Source organism: Chenopodium album, chromosome 18 (assembly GCF_948465745.1).
Source record: "Chenopodium album chromosome 18, dcCheAlbu1.1, whole genome shotgun sequence".
Classification (NCBI taxonomy): Eukaryota; Viridiplantae; Streptophyta; class Magnoliopsida; order Caryophyllales; family Amaranthaceae; genus Chenopodium; species Chenopodium album.
Window position 1 is genome coordinate 19,395,410 of NC_137851.1, and position 17,430 is coordinate 19,412,839.

The window sequence follows — 17,430 nt, forward strand, 5'->3', positions numbered from 1 at the left end:
GATAAAATCGTCAATTTTTAACCCGAATCTCACAATGAGCCTTAAATACAAGCAATTAGACTCAACATTGGTAGTAGTAAAACCTAATTAGAGAGTTTACAAATTATGTACATACGATCAGAAATTGGACGATTGATAGAGTAGGAAGTCGCCATTAATGCTGCCATTAAGCAGAGGAGAGAGAATTGTGAGGAAGAAGAAGAAGATAAAGATTAATTGAGAGAAAAAGGAAGCCATTGTTAAAAGATCCGACCATCTTGATCATTCTTGAGAAGGTTCATTGGTTCCGTCTCATCAAGTATAGGGTGAGGCTAATACTTTGTGACTAAAAAAATAGACACAATAACAATATATACATCTAGGGCAAGACTCGAGTCACAAATTAAATTAGTTATCATTCCAAATGACATATAACATAAGAACAAAAATAAATGACAAAGTAGGTGCACCGTGTGCATTGCTCCATCAGAGTCTTTAGTTTGTAAGGAAACTTCCATGTTCCTTAATCCTAGTATCAATACATATAACTCCAGTGCCCTATTTTATACTATTATACATAGTTGTTCTTAAAAACACCTTAATCGATATTAATTGTTACGAGTATTTAGACGGTTTATAAGATATTAAATTCAAAATTGACATTTTTGTTGAAAATTGCTCAAATCGCAAACAATGACCCTGTTAAGTTAACCCTAAAAATTGAAAATAATCGGTGAAACCCCCTTTCGCAAGTTTCCTTCAATTCTCTCTCATTTCTTTGATAAAAAAACTCAGCACATTCGACTACTTAACTCACCTTCTCTCCTTTCGTATCTTCCGTCTTCTTCCTTCTTTCTCCTCCTCGCTCATTTCTGCTTGCAAGCTTCTTCAATGGCGGATTCAGGCAACAATGGCGCCCAAACACTACGAGGTTTTGCGATTTTCTCTTCTCTATTCTCTCTTGCTTCCTAGTTTCGAGATTATTGTTGGATTGCCGTTTTCAGTTTGATTTAGGAAGAGTAATCTGCAAGCTTAGGTTTCTTGATATTTTCGAATTGTTTCAGCTTGAATAGTTTGTTAACACTATTTGTCAGGGTGTTGCACCAACAATGAATTAAAAATTTGAGTTTCATTGAATTTTTGGGAAATTGTGTTTTTCGATCGATGCCCAATAACCCTAAAATTTGAATTAATTGTATTTGAATTAATTGTAATTTAAAGGTGACAATTGAAGCAGAGTTAACAACTTTGAAATTTTGAATTACAATCAAAATGCCTGGATCTTAATTGTTAACCAGTTATCTTGTTTTCGTTATTCTTTTATGTTCGATGTAGTATTAAAACTATGAATTGTAAATATGATTTTTGTTTTGGCAATATTTACACATTTAGGATTGTTTTATTGAGCCATTTTAGGATATTTATTGTTTTTATGGTTTAATCCTTTTATTCATTCCAATTTGATTTTGCAGTGAGTGTGAAATGGGGAAAAAAGGTGTTTCCAGAGGTGGAAATTGACACTAGTCAACCCCCTTATGTTTTCAAGGTTCAATTGTATGATCTAACTGGAGTGCCACCTGAAAGGCAGAAAATTATGGCGAAAGGTGGTTTATTGAAGGTAATGAGATGATGGGGCCACTTCTCACCATGTTTTGTGCTTGATTCAATGTTATGAGATTCCTGTGTTTTGATTGATGATAGTATGTTAAAATTCGGTGAAAGCAGTGGATGTTCCAAGTCTTTTTTGTTTGTGAGAATAGTCAGCTAACTTGTTTGGCCTGAAATTAGGATGATGCTGAATGGGCAAATGTTGGAGTAAAAGAGGTTGGTCATCTTTCTTTTGTTGCAAACATTTTTTAGATTTTTTTTGGATTATCGTGTTGGAATTATTGCTCAATTTCCTTCTTAATCTTTTAGGGTCAAAGATTAATGATGATGGGAACTGCAGATGAGATAGTAAAAGCTCCTGAGAAAGGACCAATTTTTGTAGAGGATTTGCCTGAGGAAGAACAAGTGGCCGCTGTGGTATGTTTTCTTAATTTAATTCTTGAATATGAAACTTGAATTTGAGGTTCTGTATATGGGGCTAATTTGTTGGATGGTTTTTTTTTTTTTTTTTTTCCCTTTTGATAGTAATCTCGTACTCTTAAGTAACTACAATTTCTGTCCTGCTAGTATTGGCATTATAACTTGTTGGTGAAAAGTGGTATATGAAAGTTTTTGAAAGATTGCAGGATCTAATTAAAATAAGTCAAGTTCCGCCAACGTTTGTAGACTTTTGGGGAATGAGTTCATATAAATACGCTCAACGTTTTCTCCGGTTTCCCATCTAGCAATTAAATGAGCAACCATTACATGATTACACTGAAAGGAAGTAAAAGAATTACATACTCTATATCTATCCTCATAGAAAAGGAAAATAGGTGCAACACCCTCTTCTCTTGCTCGAATGCTTCTAGCAACTTTCAAAGCATCACATCGACACATTCTAACACCACCTTGTTGTAGCCCGCAACTCCACCCCATATTTTGCAGCCCCTGCTTCTGCCAGATCAACTTCCCACCGCACATTCAACCTCTTTACAGCAGCCATGAGAAGAGAGCAATGCTTATCATAGTTGCCACTCCCAGGCCCACACCCACACCATCCAAATTATGAGCATCTACATTTACCTTTATATGTTGTGGAGGGGGAGGATACCACCTTGCTGCCAAATGCTCAGGAATAGAGTGACTGCACCCCACCCTTCTTATTGTGAAAAATGTAGTCCTCATTCAGCTTTGCAAAACCCACTGCAATTCCTACTGCATCAAGCCCATCAGCATTCTCAAAAAAGGCTTTATTCCGGCAGTGCCATGCTGCCGGGCTAATGACGCAAAGAGACGTAGCTGCTCCCTTTCCATCTTTCCAGCCACCCACATGAACAAATCAGTAAAAGCAGTTTGTGGTGCATCTCTCAATAAGTCAATAAAAGCACAGTGCTGCCATATAGGTTGTGCATATTTGCATTCAAAAATAGTATGCAAAATTGATTCACATTCTGCATTAAAATTGAACTCACTCAATTATCACATATATGACATTGTTAGAAGACATCCATCACTCCTAAGCTTACCTTAGATGCTATCCATACAAAATGGCGCAATTTTGGAGGACCACCTAAATTCCGGACAACATTCCAAAGCTTACTTTGTCTGTCACCAAAGTAAAATTCCCAAGCCCATAAATGTCCTAACCTCCCTAGCCAATATCCCGTGCGCACAGAATATATACCATTGGAGGTAGGCCACCAATACCTATTATCACAAGCCTAAGCGGTCGACAAAGGGATATTAAGCACAAGCCTACTCTCATCTTCAATGAAAATGGATGTGATGATACTGCGACTCCAAATTACTAGACGGAGATGGTGTTAGCACGAAGTGCATACCCTCTCCAAGAGTCCACTTATCCTCCCATGCCTTAATGGAAGTACCTTCATTTAAGCCCATCAAGCAACAATGATTTAGTGTATCAAATGCCCTGCTAACTATAGCTAGGATCAAAACCCCTATGAGCATTAATAAAATCAGATTGTTTGAAGTAATAGTGAGCTTCCTCATTGCATAGTCTCCACGCTTGCTTCGCAAGCAATGCTTGATTGTAACATTTGAGGTCTCTAAAGTCTAAACCCATTCCTCTCATTGATTAGGAAGAGAAAGGGAAGACCAACTATGCGAATGAATTTTCCTCTCCGAGCCATTTGACCCCTAACAAAAGCGCGCAAAAATCGAATGTATTTCATCAATGAGTCCGTCTTGGATTTTAAAGATGCTCTTCATGTAAGTAGGAATGGCTTGAGCAACGGCCTTGATAAGAACCTCCTTTTCCGCCATCGACATTAATTTTTTCTTTTATCCTTGGAGCTTTTTTCAAATATGTTCTTTCAAGCAAGAGAAAATGGCTTTTTTCGATTTCCCAATAATTGTCGGCAACCTAAAGTACTTTACGTGCTTGTCAACTTCTCTGACCCCTAAAGTTTCCACAATGATCTTCCTCCTCACCGAATTAACACATTTGCCAAGTTTGACCGGATGCTCTTGCGTATGTCTAGATTATATCAGCGACCTTAGAACATTCTCGCAATGTTGCTGGTATATGAAAGGTTATTCTTCACAAAATTTTGGGATTATAAAAAGCCCATGAACATGTTGAACTGAAAAGTGGTGTTGTATGGTTGATTAACATATACCTTGAAATTGAGGGAGAGAATAATAATAAGAAAACAGGGAAATGTACTAGTCTGTTGGACAAAGTGGGTTTGTGCGGGGATGATGTATTGTAGAAGCTATCCATCTTATGAACCAAATGATTAGGGGAAAAAAGAAGCATATACTAGTCTTTATTTATTTAGAGAAGGCGTTTGGCTAGGTACCAAAAGTGGTGCTTTGCTATACTACTTAAAGATATGTCCTAGTTAAAGGATATGTTTCAAGATGTGAAAACAAGAATTTAGGATTTGTAGAGGGGTTACATAAGATTATTTTTATTTTGATTGAATCATATGTTTTTAGTCCTTTCTTCTTTATTGGATAAAGTTTCAAGGTCTATCCAAGATGAGACATCGATGCTTGTTGTTTGCAAATGATATTTTGTTAGTTGATGATAATAGAGTTGGATTAGTGCTTTGTTGGATTGATGGAAACAAAAGTTATACTAAATTAGAATCTCAAAGGTTTAAGCTAGGTTAAGTAGGTAAGAGTAAACGGAGTACATGGATAGTCATTTAGATATTTGGAGGGATACAAAAGGATGTTTTGAGTTTATATGGTAAAGAGTTATATGTTAATGAATGTTTTAAGTATTTGAGGTCAATTTTACAAAGAAATAGGGAAGTCGATCAAGATGTAACTTATAGATTTAAATTTGGGTGGCTCAAATTGTGCAATCAAAGTGTGGCTATTTGCTTGAAAGGAAAATTCTTTAAAATGACAGTTATATCAGCATAACTTATTGCCTTAGTTTTAAAAAGGGCGCTGTTGAGGCGCAGGCCAAAACGCCATGGCCTTCCTAGGCAAGGCGCGCGCCACAGGCCGCCTCCACCAAGGCGTAAGGCGCGTGCCTCAGGCTGCCTCCAGGCGCTACGCCTGAGTCGCCTTTTTTTAAAAGCGTGAGGGAAGGGGATTTGGATTAATTTTTGTAAAAAAAACACATTTTTTTTTTCCAAATTGAAGCTTACCCAGTCTTTAGAGTGATGATTTGAGCAAAAGCCCCTTGTTAATTGAATGAAATCCCTTAAATTTGACCCCAATTTAAAAATTCTAATATTTGAAAAACCCGAATTTATGGGTTGCTTTGCAATTGAAAAATTGGTGGGTTATGCTACGGCAGACATTGTCGGAGATCAATTCCCGGTGGTTTCTGGCAGCAGATTACCGGTAGCCGGCACTAGTGAAGCAACCCAGATAGGTTTTTTTTTTTCTTCTATTCTCTCTCTTCGATCTCTGCTCTTCTCCATTCTTTCTTTTTCTGGTAAACCTCTCTCCTCTGTGGTCTACAATAATGTAAAGTTTTTTTTTTTTCCTTTATTATTTTTCAGTTTTTTTTTTCTTTTTTTTTTTTTTTAATTAATTGGTACCTGCTCCTTCTTCTGACTTGTTAATCACGTGATCAGTCTGACCAACTTCTCCTTTTTTTTTTTTTTTTTTTTTTTAAATAATTACCAAAAAAAGAAGTAAAATATAAATAAGTTAAAATTGAAAAATTTTGCGCCTCATATCCTAGAGGCGTGCTCTTTCGCTTTGCGCCTAGGCTTCCCGCTCCCAGTACTCTTTGCGCCTCGATGAGCCTCACGCTTTTTAAATCTAAGCTTATTGCATTCCTTTGTTGTTGAATCCCCTCCCTACATAGCAAGAGTAGGAAACAAGTTATCACTCTCACTTTTCACATCAATCTATGATCTTATGGATTTCATACTAATACTTTTGACATCCTAGTCTCATTGCCTTTTTTGTACAAACAAATTGAACTTCTCAAATTTTATTTTATTGTGAATCTGTTTCCATGTGGACTGTAACACGCGGAGTTGGGGACACCATTTGCCACTGTTTTGTGGTTTTATAATTTGTTTATGGATTTGGCATGGATGTGATGTTCAATCAAAAGTATACCTTAGTCTTGGAATAGTTTGAAACTTTGAACACTTCTCTATCAAAGCGTTGTAGGTGATAAGTTCTTGAGATGTTATCAATTAACATTGAATCAGATAGTGGATGTGATAGGAGATAATGGGGTATTACTTTATTTGAAAACGTAGATTTGGAAAAAGATATTGGGTTATCTATTTATTTATATTTTTTAATATTATTTTTTTTGGTTGAATGTGAGAAATAGTGGACCCGTGACTTTTTTGGTAGTGAAGAGAGAGCTGTATTAAAATAATCGAGGGGTTAGTAGGTCAAACTGAACTGGGAGGGACGAAAAAAGAAAATTTACGGACGATTATAGGACAAAGGGAGTTTGCTTTTGGGGGCTTTGTAAGGCCATCAACTCTCTGTTTATCGGTTTATGTAGGACTTTGAGGTTATTTGATAAGTGACAACCAAGGGAGTTAATTATGACGTCAAATGCTGATTTATGCTCCGTATTCGAAATACTGATTTCAATCTATATCATCACCAGTAACCTCCTCATAATCTCCTCATAACCTCCTCATACTATGTTTGAGTGGTTTGTTTACTACTTAAGCTAAAATATGGAAGGTCCATAGTTAATATAGTAGCATACTCATATTAGGTTCTAAGCTGTAATTGGTCAATAAATTGCTCTATGGTAGTTTTGACGGCATGTTTTCTCATATTTTACAGTTTTATATTTTTATATTTTTTACCTTTTGCCCTCTATTGTACATGTGTAACACTACCCATGATGTCTGTTAATTTTCTCATTATTACTTGTTCAAATATAAAAAAATAAAAAGTAAACCAATGTTTTAAAAGGAAGCTGAATATATTCAGATAACCCATATTAGAGGTCTTATATAAGATCATTGTCCTCTCTAATAATCCCATAATTTAATGCCTGTATTTAATTGATTGTCTTAGAATGATATTGAGTTTGATCATCATCATTCCGGAAATTGGTTTCTGTGTAACACTATCTTATTCTCCGAAATAATCTTCCTTTGTTTTTCTCACGTAGGAAGAGTGAAAGGAGGATGTGATGTAAGCAGTTGCACCTTTCACTTATTTTGCTCCTAATTTTGCCAAGCAGGGATCATATTTTGAATTAGAGCTACTAATATGGAATTATTATGAGATAACTCAAACATTGTATTATTCTTGTAATTTATCCTTTTTTTTTTTTAATGCAAAATCTCACGTGTATTAGAAAATGTTATTTTATATATGCTGGAATGAACAGCTAGGAATAGTTTCACCTAAAGAATAATCTTGTGAGATTAAACTTATTGCACTTTTGGGGCTTAAGAATTAATGTTTTAATTAAAGGGAAGCATGTGTTGTTGCCCCTCCCCCCTCCCATTCTTCCTTTTTTCGTTTGGCCCTGGAACAGTGATATGCAAATACAACTAGCATTCACTCCATATCTTGAAACACTGACCTTATTAGCGAAACCAGACTTTGTGCTATTAGGAGTTGTTTATTGGTGTATTTAAGAGGTTTTCTAATGGTCCATTAACAGAGAGAAATTTTTTTACCCCTTATATCACTCTTTAAGTTTTTGCTCATGATATACAACCATAACTTGACCTAAGTTTTCAATTGGCAATAATGTTCTCAAGTTCCTTATATACTTAAGCATTCTATGTGTGGGTAGCTTCTCCTATGCAATTTTTATCAAATCAATCTTCATCATGTATTTTGAAATTGCCTTTATTCATCCTTGTACTTCAGATTTGAGGAATTTTAATCTGTCCAGAAACTTGTACTTCCATTTGCTATCACAAAAATAATACTTCCTCCACTCCATTTACTTGCAACATTAGGATGTTGGCACTATTGATACTCTATCTTATTACCATATTACGTCATATTGTGATATATGTTAAAAAAAAAGTCATGTGGGATCTTGTTGGATTCGTCTCAATTCAATTTTTTAACAAAACACAACCAAAGATATTAACAGTTCTAATTGTGCATTGACAAGCGTGATACTCTTAGTGTTGCAAGTAAAATGGAGTGGAGGAAGTACTTCATAAATGATTAATGAAGGACATAAATATCTGTACTCTATAATACAAATAATAGTTGACCTTTTCGTTTGATATCTTATGTTTGCAGGGGCATTCTGCTGGTCTTTTTAACTTAGGAAATACATGTTACATGAACTCCACAATTCAATGCCTGCATTCAGTTCCTGAGCTGAAGTCTGCACTATTGGAGTGAGTTTTCCTTCTCAAGTGATGATTTTACTTGGGATTTATTTTAAATTATGTGTGATTCTTGTTTCCATCACCAATACATTTGCTTACACTTGTTGAGCAGGTATTCACAGTCTGGCCGGACTAATGAACTAGATCAAACTTCACATCTTTTGACTGTTGCAACCAAAGATTTATTCAACGAGCTTGATAAAAACGTCAAGCCAGTGGCACCTATGCAATTCTGGATGGTGCGCACACATCACTTTGTATCATAAAATACTTCTATACATATTATGTTCTGTATTGATATCATGAATTCTTTGAGAGTGATAATTTATGTCATTCCTTAATATTGAGGATCTTGAAATCTTCTGGTACCTGATCTACCAGATGTAGGATGTTGATTTCTTTTTACTGGAGTCATCTCTTGCATTGTTCAGGGCTTTCTGTAAAAAAAGTTGTAGCTTAATATCTGTCCAATTAAAGACTCTGATATACTTTTATCTGTTTCTTCTACAACCCAATTTTGGAAACAAAATGTTCTAGATATGTGGGATCTATCTGACTGTAGGCTAAGGTAACTAAGAAAAAGTAGGATAATGAAGTACTATTAATGTTTCCAGTGTATATCTGGAGTGTGGAAATTAGACAAAGGTTAACTACATACAGTGTTTTGTGCTGATGTTCTTGTGACATGACAGCTAGAATCTTTGATGCATGCAGGTATTGCGTAAAAAGTTCCCTCAGTTTGGCCAGCTGCACAATGGTTCTTTTATGCAACAGGTTAAATCCTAGCTGCTGTCTATCTTTATATGGTACATTCTTACAGCTCTAACATGCTTCTACTTACATTCTACAATGATGAAATCTCAGGATGCAGAGGAATGCTGGACACAGCTTTTGTACACACTCTCTCAGTCTCTTACGTCATCTGGTAATAGGTAGCTGATTTCTTCTTCTTAAACAACAGCTGTCACATTCACTGTGCTAGATTTGTCCTCTTTGCATTGCCTCATTGGTTAATCCTGTTCCTGGCTGCCAGTTGTAGCGAACCTGGCTTAGTGGGAAAGGCACTATGGCAAATTCATTAATAATTCTGTTACGAAAGCTTGGAGAATGAATGAAGAATAAATTAGTGGGTGGGGTGGGGGGTGGGGATAGAAGCAAACTCATAGATATACGAGATCATTTAGGAAAATTTTTGGAGTTTTTTTTAGAGATGCTTAGTTTTGGAGTGTCTAATTTACAAGGTCTGGATTGTTATACCCAAATTGATGATTTAACTGCATATTTATATCAATCTTCTCCAGGTTCCCCTAATTTTTTTTTTCTGTTGCCTTTTTATTTTTAATCTGGTCCTATCTATTACACCAGTGTCATAATTTCAGTATGTTTCTCCATTCCTTTTATTGGGCTTTTGTCGGTACTAAATGTGTATTAGTGCTTTAGTACTCTATCTACTGTTTGCTGCTGAAGTGAGACATAAACTGTTATTAATGGGTGATGTGGCTGATTTAATTCATAAATTGTCTCTTTGAGCTAATAATATATTTGATACTCCTTCCATTCCTTATTAAAGAACCCATTTCTTCAGGAATCTTTTTTAATAAGAGGGATTATTGTGAGGTATATTAAAGTTGAATAAAAATAGAAGGTGACGGGAATAGTGTTATGTTTATAGGGGAAGTGAAAGGAATTATAATACGGCTAGAGGGGTTTTGTTAAAAGTGAATAAAAATAGAATTTAGTGGATGATTGATCCAGGCCTTGTTTGGCAATCAGTTGTTGTTTGGTTCATTTGGCTTGTTTGATCAGTCTGAAGTGTTAATTGTTGGTATTGGCTGTTTGTATCAGCGAGTAGTATTATTTGCTTATAACATTGTTTAGTAAATTAATTGTTGGTTGTGATCTATTTATATGTAAAATAACGAACTTTTAGGCAAAACTGTCAAAACCTGCGAAGCTTGGACTCGGCCAACCACCCCATCGTACCGGTGTCAACACGACGCGATCCGGGTGCGGACACAGAATCCGGGTCGGACGCTTGGGAGAAAAAGTGTACTCGTCGTTCATAAACCCTAGATCTAAAATAGAAGAAAGGAATCACAAAAAAAGACTAAACCTTGGGGCTTTTGTTCGAAAGTGAAAGGCGAGTAGCCCGACACTAAGAGGTTGCCGGTTTTCATTCTCGGCGATGGGAGGCTGGTTTTTCAGCTTCTTCGACATGTTTAACTGTGCAATTTTTTTTTTTTAAAAAAATAACAAGGGGTGGGGTTGGTAGGGAATATACTCAGTATTTATGTGGGTGGGGGACTGGGGGTAGGGGGGAGGACCTCACGTGACTCCTTTACTTGATGTTTTCTTTCTTTTATTTTTTATTTTTTTTATTTTTTTTATTCGCTTTTTCTTTTAAATCTTTATTTAAATCTGAATATAATATGAAATACTTTTTATTTTTTTCCAAAAAAAAAAATACACTTTTTATTTCTACATTAACTTTTCCTACTTTTCTTACTTTGGTTTTTTTTATTGCCGTGTACCCGAGTCCAAAATTTGAATTAGGACTATTTTAAAACATGTCTACGGATCCTTAATTTTATAATTTTCCGAGTCTGACACTTGGACCCATACCCGAGTCCGACACCCGTACCCGAGTCCGAGCATCCTAGGTCAAAACTCAAAAGCCAATGAGCAGCCTTTCATTTGACTGCTTGAGCGCATAAAAACGTTTCAAAGCCAAGTGTCGATCAAAGCTGACTATTCAATTAAGCATGTGGATTTCAAGCAAATTCTACCTTGTTGCTATTATTATTGTTATTGTTATAGTTTTTATTTATTTTAAATCAAGGAGGCATTGGGATAGCCCCTTTGCATTTGCTCTTTTTCTGTGGAGTGATACAGTCCCCAAGGACACAACTGTATAAATTTCTGCTTGGTTTATTTGCCTTGCAATTACAATAAATGTACTTATAATTTCTAGCTTTAATCTTCACATCAGCATTCAGAATTTAGTTTAGTTTAGTTTAGTCATTCTTATGCTCTTTATTTCATATGTAGTGAGAATGTCAGTGCTGTGAAGCGTCTATTCGGCATTGAGCTTGCTAGCAGGTAAAATATTTGCTATTTATAGCTTTATGTCTCTTTTCAATCATTTATGCTGTGCAGTTGTCTCCTTTCTGTTTTTTTCATAAGGCCCCTACTCCCAAGAGTCTTGCTAGTACTAAGACTTTTGTTTTGCGTTATACTCGTACTATTTCTTCTGCTATCTTAAGTTTTCTGTTGGCAATTACTGTACCTCTGGGGTGTTCATGACCAAGAGTTGAACATTGAAGGAATGACCGTAAATTTGTCATTTGAAATATGTTAGAGATGGATTTTTCATCAATCAACTTGTTGACATCTATGATGAGGTGAGAGTGCAATGTTATCTGCTCTAGGTTTTAATAATTAATATCCAGATAATTTGTTACTTTTTGAAGTGTTCCCTGCTCAATATAAATGCATGTTTATTGCACAATGAATAAGAAAGATGTCTCTATCATGGTCTGGTTGGCTGGTTAACTCCCTACTTCACTGGGTAGACAAATTCATTGGCTATTGCTAATTTGCCATTATATCAGCTGGTTTCTGTTTGAGTCTTAAGCGTACTGGAAATTCTTGTTATCATTAATCTTGGGGTGGCATTATACATGAGAGTTCCTTTATGATGATCTAGGTTCCCTGGTGGAAATTTATGATGTAGTAGCTTGTGCCCCTGTGGTTTATGGACATATTACTGTATGTGAAGGTACTAACTGTGTTGTCCATGTTTCTTTAATGGTGATGTTAGGGTGTATTGTCAAGAAAGTGGTGAAGAAAGTACAGAAACAGAAACAACTTTTGCTCTAAAATGTCACATATCCCATGAAGTGAACCATTTGCATGAGGGGCTAAAGCATGTAAGTTTGAAGTCTTTTCCTTATTTAGTTTTCTCCACTGTCTTCTTTATTCTTTGTTGATGACACGTTTTAACTTTTGACACTATTCTAAAATTCTATTATGACTACCATTATGCATTACTAACATTTGCTTTAATACATTAGCATAAAAGGATGTTGAAGTGAGGTGTAATTGGGACAGAGGGGGCTATAAGGAAGGAACTATGTCAAATTGTCAATATGAATGATTCATATAAAAGAAAATGTTTAAAATTTGATGGATGGTATGTGTTTCGCAAAGCTTTTAGCTGTTCCAGGAGAGTTTCTAGGATCCATAAGCTTAAACTGGATCAAATTCCAAACACTACCAAACATGGAAGTAACTTTTAGTTTCTAGGTAGTCAGAAGCCCAGGTGATATATGAGGGGCCTAGAAATCAAAGCTACATGTTAGAGCAACTCAAACTGTTTATCCTGGTGCTGCTTGCCCACATAAAACCCATAAAACTTGCTTGCCCGCATAAATTAACCTTATGACCACCATCCCCTCAATTCTGAAAATTATTGCAAAATTGATGTAAACTTAGTTCACTGCAAGCAAATAATAGAAGATTAATAAGCAATACTTAAGCAGAAGAAGGATTAACTTTGAACATAAGGGAAAACTGCGACAATAATTACTACAAGTCTTGAGCATTCAAGAGGCTCAAATCTCTCAAATTATCAAATAACTACTTTCTGAATGATTCTACTCCCTTCTCCCCCTTTTTATTCACCTTACCACAGCATTCCCACGCATTCTACCCATACCAAACTCATTCCCTGCAAACTCATTCCTTCTAACTGATTAATAAACTAAATTACCCTTATTTCTACATCTTGCATACATCAGCCTAACCATGGCCTTGGGTAGGCTCATTACAAGATATAAAAAATCGCAGACTAACAATTTAGTCCTTATATGGCTCTCTATATTATATGGAAATCCAGCCTACTGATAGCTATTTCCATCACCTGCCAGGATTTTTTTTTTTAAAAATTATTTTTTGGTGTAGAAATTTTCTTTTTAGTGTGCCCAATTTTTTTTTTTTTTTCCCTTTTAAATACCATCAAGAATTGTTCTATTTTTGTCCAGCCTTTTCTTCAATTTTTCTAATGAGGTGATCTTGGTATAATTAATTGATTAAAACTTGGTATTTTTTTATGGAGCAAAAGTTGGCTGGTGGGTCCCCCCTCCCCAGCTGGGAGGAAAGAGCAACAATCAAATATTACAAGAGTAAGAGAAAAAGAATGTATTTCCTATATTTCATCTATGGTTAACATGGGGGCAGTAAAAAAAAATTAGTAAAATGGGTAAAGGTGTGAGAATCCACAAAAAGCATGTAAATTACTTACAAGACCCATGTGAATAAGGCTCTTAGACAGTGTGAAATGAGTTGTTGGATTTCCTTCAAAAGAAACAATGCAATATTTGTGAAATTTACTTAAAAAGTAAATGCTGCAATGTTAAAGAACGGAGGGAATATTAAAATAGTGGTAGTTTCATGGCAGATGACTTTGACAGTGGGGTAAACCTAGATTTTAGTGTTGATGAAGTTAAGAAAAATATTTTAAAGTGTGTGTAATTGACTAATTGTATATATAATTAATAAAGTTGTAAGAATTCAATGGAACAAACAGTATCATATAGTATCCGTTTTCAATAACACTCAGATCAACCCCTCATAATATATTTAGTAACAGATTCTAGGAAATTTTGTTTCGGTAGTAGAATAATTTCTATCTGAAACACTAACCTCTACTTTCATTTACTTTTTATAACCTCTATTTGAAAAACTAACCTTTACTTTACCAAACCCCAGAAGTTGTGGTGACTGGTGTTTAAGTTTGTGCCTGCTGCTTTAATACGTCCTAGAAGTTGATCAGTGTTTCCACCTATTGTGACACTATTGCTCCTCACTCCTTCATTTTTCCATTTGAAGTAAGAGCCATAGTATTTTGAACTTTGACAGTGAGCTTCAGTTCATGTTGTAGCTCCCTGTTATTGTGAACCTCCCATGGTTGCTGTTTTCACTAGTGTTACTGATATTTTCTGTTCTTGCTAATCTAACTGTACATATATCCCTAAATCAATCTTTTTATTTTTTCTATGTTAGTGCATCACATTGTCTACTATTTGTGTTATCCTTGAATGCAAGAACAGACCTTGTACTCTCTGTTTATATAAATTCTATTTGCATGAAATTACCGACTAGTGGTGCCTTTTTTTCTTTCTTTCTTTCTTTCTTTCTTTCTTTCTTCATGTTATTGAGTAATAAGCAGTTGGATTTTGGTCCCTAAATTTAGCAGAAATTCCTGGTTGTCATTCTTACAGGGTTTGAAATCTGAACTCGAGAAAAACTCGCCTGCATTAGGCCGTAGTGCACTCTACTTGAAGGAGTCACGTATCAGTGGTCTACCCAGGTAACTTTGTTATTTTCTCACCTAAAATGGAATATTGAAATAATCCTGGTTAGTAGTTATTATAAATTGTACTTTATTATGAATGCAAAATCTGGAGTGTTTATTTACGACTGGACCATTTCTCTCTTTTCTTTGGGTAAGGGATGCTTCTTGTGTATGATTCTTGATTTATGAGGGTGGAGGCACTCTCAGTCCTGTGGCAGCATTAGATTGTGAAGTCTGTTCTGCTGTGTTTCTGGATGTAGGTACTTGACCATTCAGTTTGTCCGTTTCTTCTGGAAGAGAGAGTCCAATCAGAAGGCAAAGATTTTGAGGGTAATTTTTAATCTCTATTTCTATTTTGCTTATACTATATTTTGGGTGGGGTTTTGAACGTCAAGGTGGAATCTAGAGGCTTGAGACTAAATATTTTATTTGTGTTTGGATGACTTTGTAACTTGATTCATCCTTTATGATATGCAGAAAGTTGATTATCCTTTAGAGCTGGATATTTTCGATTTGTGCTCAGATGAACTCAAAAAGAAGCTAGAAGTTCCTCGTCAGGTATGTATGACCTATACATTTCTGATTTGTTTATTGTTGTTTTTTTTTGTTTCACCAGTTTCACATTTTTTTCCAATTTCAACAATGTCCTGCTATCAGGTTCTTAGAGATGAAGAGGGTAAAAATTTAGGTCTGAAACCTAAAGAAAAAAGCTCTAGTTCCAAGGACAATGATGTGAAGATGGTTGATGCAGAGGTAAATGTTATTTAACTATTCGTTGACTTGTAATTTCAACTTTTCAAGTGATTCTTGGCAACTTGAGATTTTCTAAAATCATGTGTCTTTTGGGTTCACTAACAGGATTCGTCAAATGGGAGTGGTGAATCTTCTACAGGAACTTCTCAAGAAGGTGTGAGTTGTGCAACACTTAGAATGATGAAATTAACCATTGATTCAATTTCCCGTTGTCTTGAGTTTAGTCCTCCTAAATCTTCTGGTTATTTAAAAAACGGTATTGAAGGGAGGGTCTAACAGAGAAGAAAGTACTAGTATCCTCGTAAAGAGATGACATGTTCAAGATTTAGGATGAAGTTTGATGTGGTGCTCTAAAACAGATCATTTTTTAATTTGCAGTTGAGTAAGCAGTAACCGAGATTAGGTAGATATATAGTTAAATGATCAGTGTGTGGACAGTTTAGAGAAGTGATTGTTGACAAATTAAACAGTAACATGCTTATAATGGTAGCGAACTTGTGAAGTTGTGACAATGAAAGTTCGATAATCCTTAGGGTGACCAAAATAGGAAGTGCGATTACTGCTTCAAAGTGTGGTTCCTTGGCATTTTAAAGGGGAAAATTATGCTCTGCCAATTGTGGAAATAACTAGAAGGCAGACAAGCAGCTGTTGGGCCACAATGCCTAAATTTCAAACCCCCCCTCCCCTAAATGAGCTGTATTGAGAAAAAATTGTCTAATTAGTGACGCTGAGGGGTAATCCCCTTTCCTGTAGTCAAAAGTGTGCCATATTTTAAGCAGTGCAGATTATAAGATGTGTATGCACTTTGTATAATCACTCTGTCTCTCTCTAGAGGTTTCTTCACGATTTAGTTGCCTCTAAAGGTTGGTATCAGGCCATGCTTAATGTATGTTAATCTATCTTTGCAGCTATTCCATCTGAGAAGCAGATGCACTTGACTGGAGTTTATGATTTAGTTGCCGTGTTAACTCACAAGGGTAGAAGTGCTGATTCAGGGCACTATGTTGGTTGGGTGAAGCAAGATAATGGTTAGTGGTTGAAAAACATATGTTTAAGCTATCTCTGATACGAAGTATTATTCTAGATTTGTCAATGCTTATAGATTTTGTTGCTTCCAGGAAAGTGGATTGAGTATGATGACGACAATCCAATTCCCCAACGAGAAGAAGACATTGTGAAACTCTCTGGGGGAGGTAAGCTAAATGTCTACTGACCTGCTTTCTTACGAAGTTTACTTCTAAGCGCCTCTTTCCCTTTTCTCAAACCCCCACCACCCCGCCGTATTTTTTATTTTATTTTATTTTATTTTATTTTTGTTGTTGTCTTTGTTTGGGTGATACGAGTAGTATTCATCAGTTTATGTAGTTGATGTTGCCACTGTCGATCTCTAATATAAACATCATTCTATTTCAGGTGATTGGCATATGGCATACATATGCATGTACAAGGCTAGAGCTACGCCAATTCAATTCAAGTTTCATGAGTGATATTTTTTAATTGTATACAAGTTATAGATATTCTCTTCGCGTTTGTAGATGTGGTTCTATAGACTCTCGAAGGAATTTTTTTTCTCCACTTTTACACAATTATTATGCTTGGTGAGCTCTGTTATTTCACCTAAATTTGTTGTTTCTTTGTATGTCTAGTCCCATTGTCTCCATGAATATTTATATTTTCTAGTAGTGTTTTAAATTTCAGTGTAGCTAATTCTGGTGCATTTTTTGATGCTCAAGTTGTTTATGCTTTAATTATTCTAAAAATGTCCCATGAAGGACCAGCAAGCTTTCAAACATTAGTTGGAATAGATTTATAGATAGCAGGCAAATTATTTGCAAACAATTCCTGTCAAGGGAAAAACAGAGCCTTCCCTTTAGGTAGAATCTTGATCATGGGCCACGTGAATATACTTTCTGTTTAGTTGACATTTTCTGATTTTGACAATATATTCACATAAATTACTTTGATATCTTT

At 35.5% G+C, this 17,430-nt stretch overlaps 1 protein-coding gene across 1 annotated transcript; it reads left to right on the forward strand.

Annotated features, from left to right (window-relative positions):
• Positions 1–717: 717 nt before the first annotated feature.
• Positions 718–17,166, forward strand: LOC145590594 (ubiquitin carboxyl-terminal hydrolase 6-like). Its single transcript, XM_081647021.1, has 18 exons — positions 718–910; positions 1,452–1,597; positions 1,768–1,803; positions 1,897–2,004; positions 8,260–8,360; positions 8,464–8,590; positions 9,066–9,125; positions 9,216–9,283; positions 11,400–11,450; positions 12,172–12,280; positions 14,633–14,721; positions 14,967–15,036; positions 15,184–15,264; positions 15,364–15,459; positions 15,565–15,613; positions 16,368–16,487; positions 16,578–16,652; positions 16,873–17,166. Exons 1-18 carry the CDS (start codon positions 871–873, stop codon positions 16,944–16,946), a joined length of 1,500 nt encoding a protein of 499 aa, XP_081503147.1. The 5' UTR covers positions 718–870; the 3' UTR covers positions 16,947–17,166.
• Positions 17,167–17,430: the final 264 nt, after the last annotated feature.

What these genes read in the sequence shown, in the direction of transcription:
- LOC145590594 (XM_081647021.1), top strand. Translation starts at nt 871, where the DNA reads ATGGCGGATTCAGGCAACAATGGCGCCCAAACACTACGAG. An exon ending in AAGAACAAGTGGCCGCTGTG is followed by an intron (nt 2,005 to 8,259) that starts GTATGTTTTCTT and finishes TTATGTTTGCAG; the next exon opens with GGGCATTCTGCTGGTCTTTT. An exon ending in CTGAAGTCTGCACTATTGGA is followed by an intron (nt 8,361 to 8,463) that starts GTGAGTTTTCCT and finishes CTTGTTGAGCAG; the next exon opens with GTATTCACAGTCTGGCCGGA.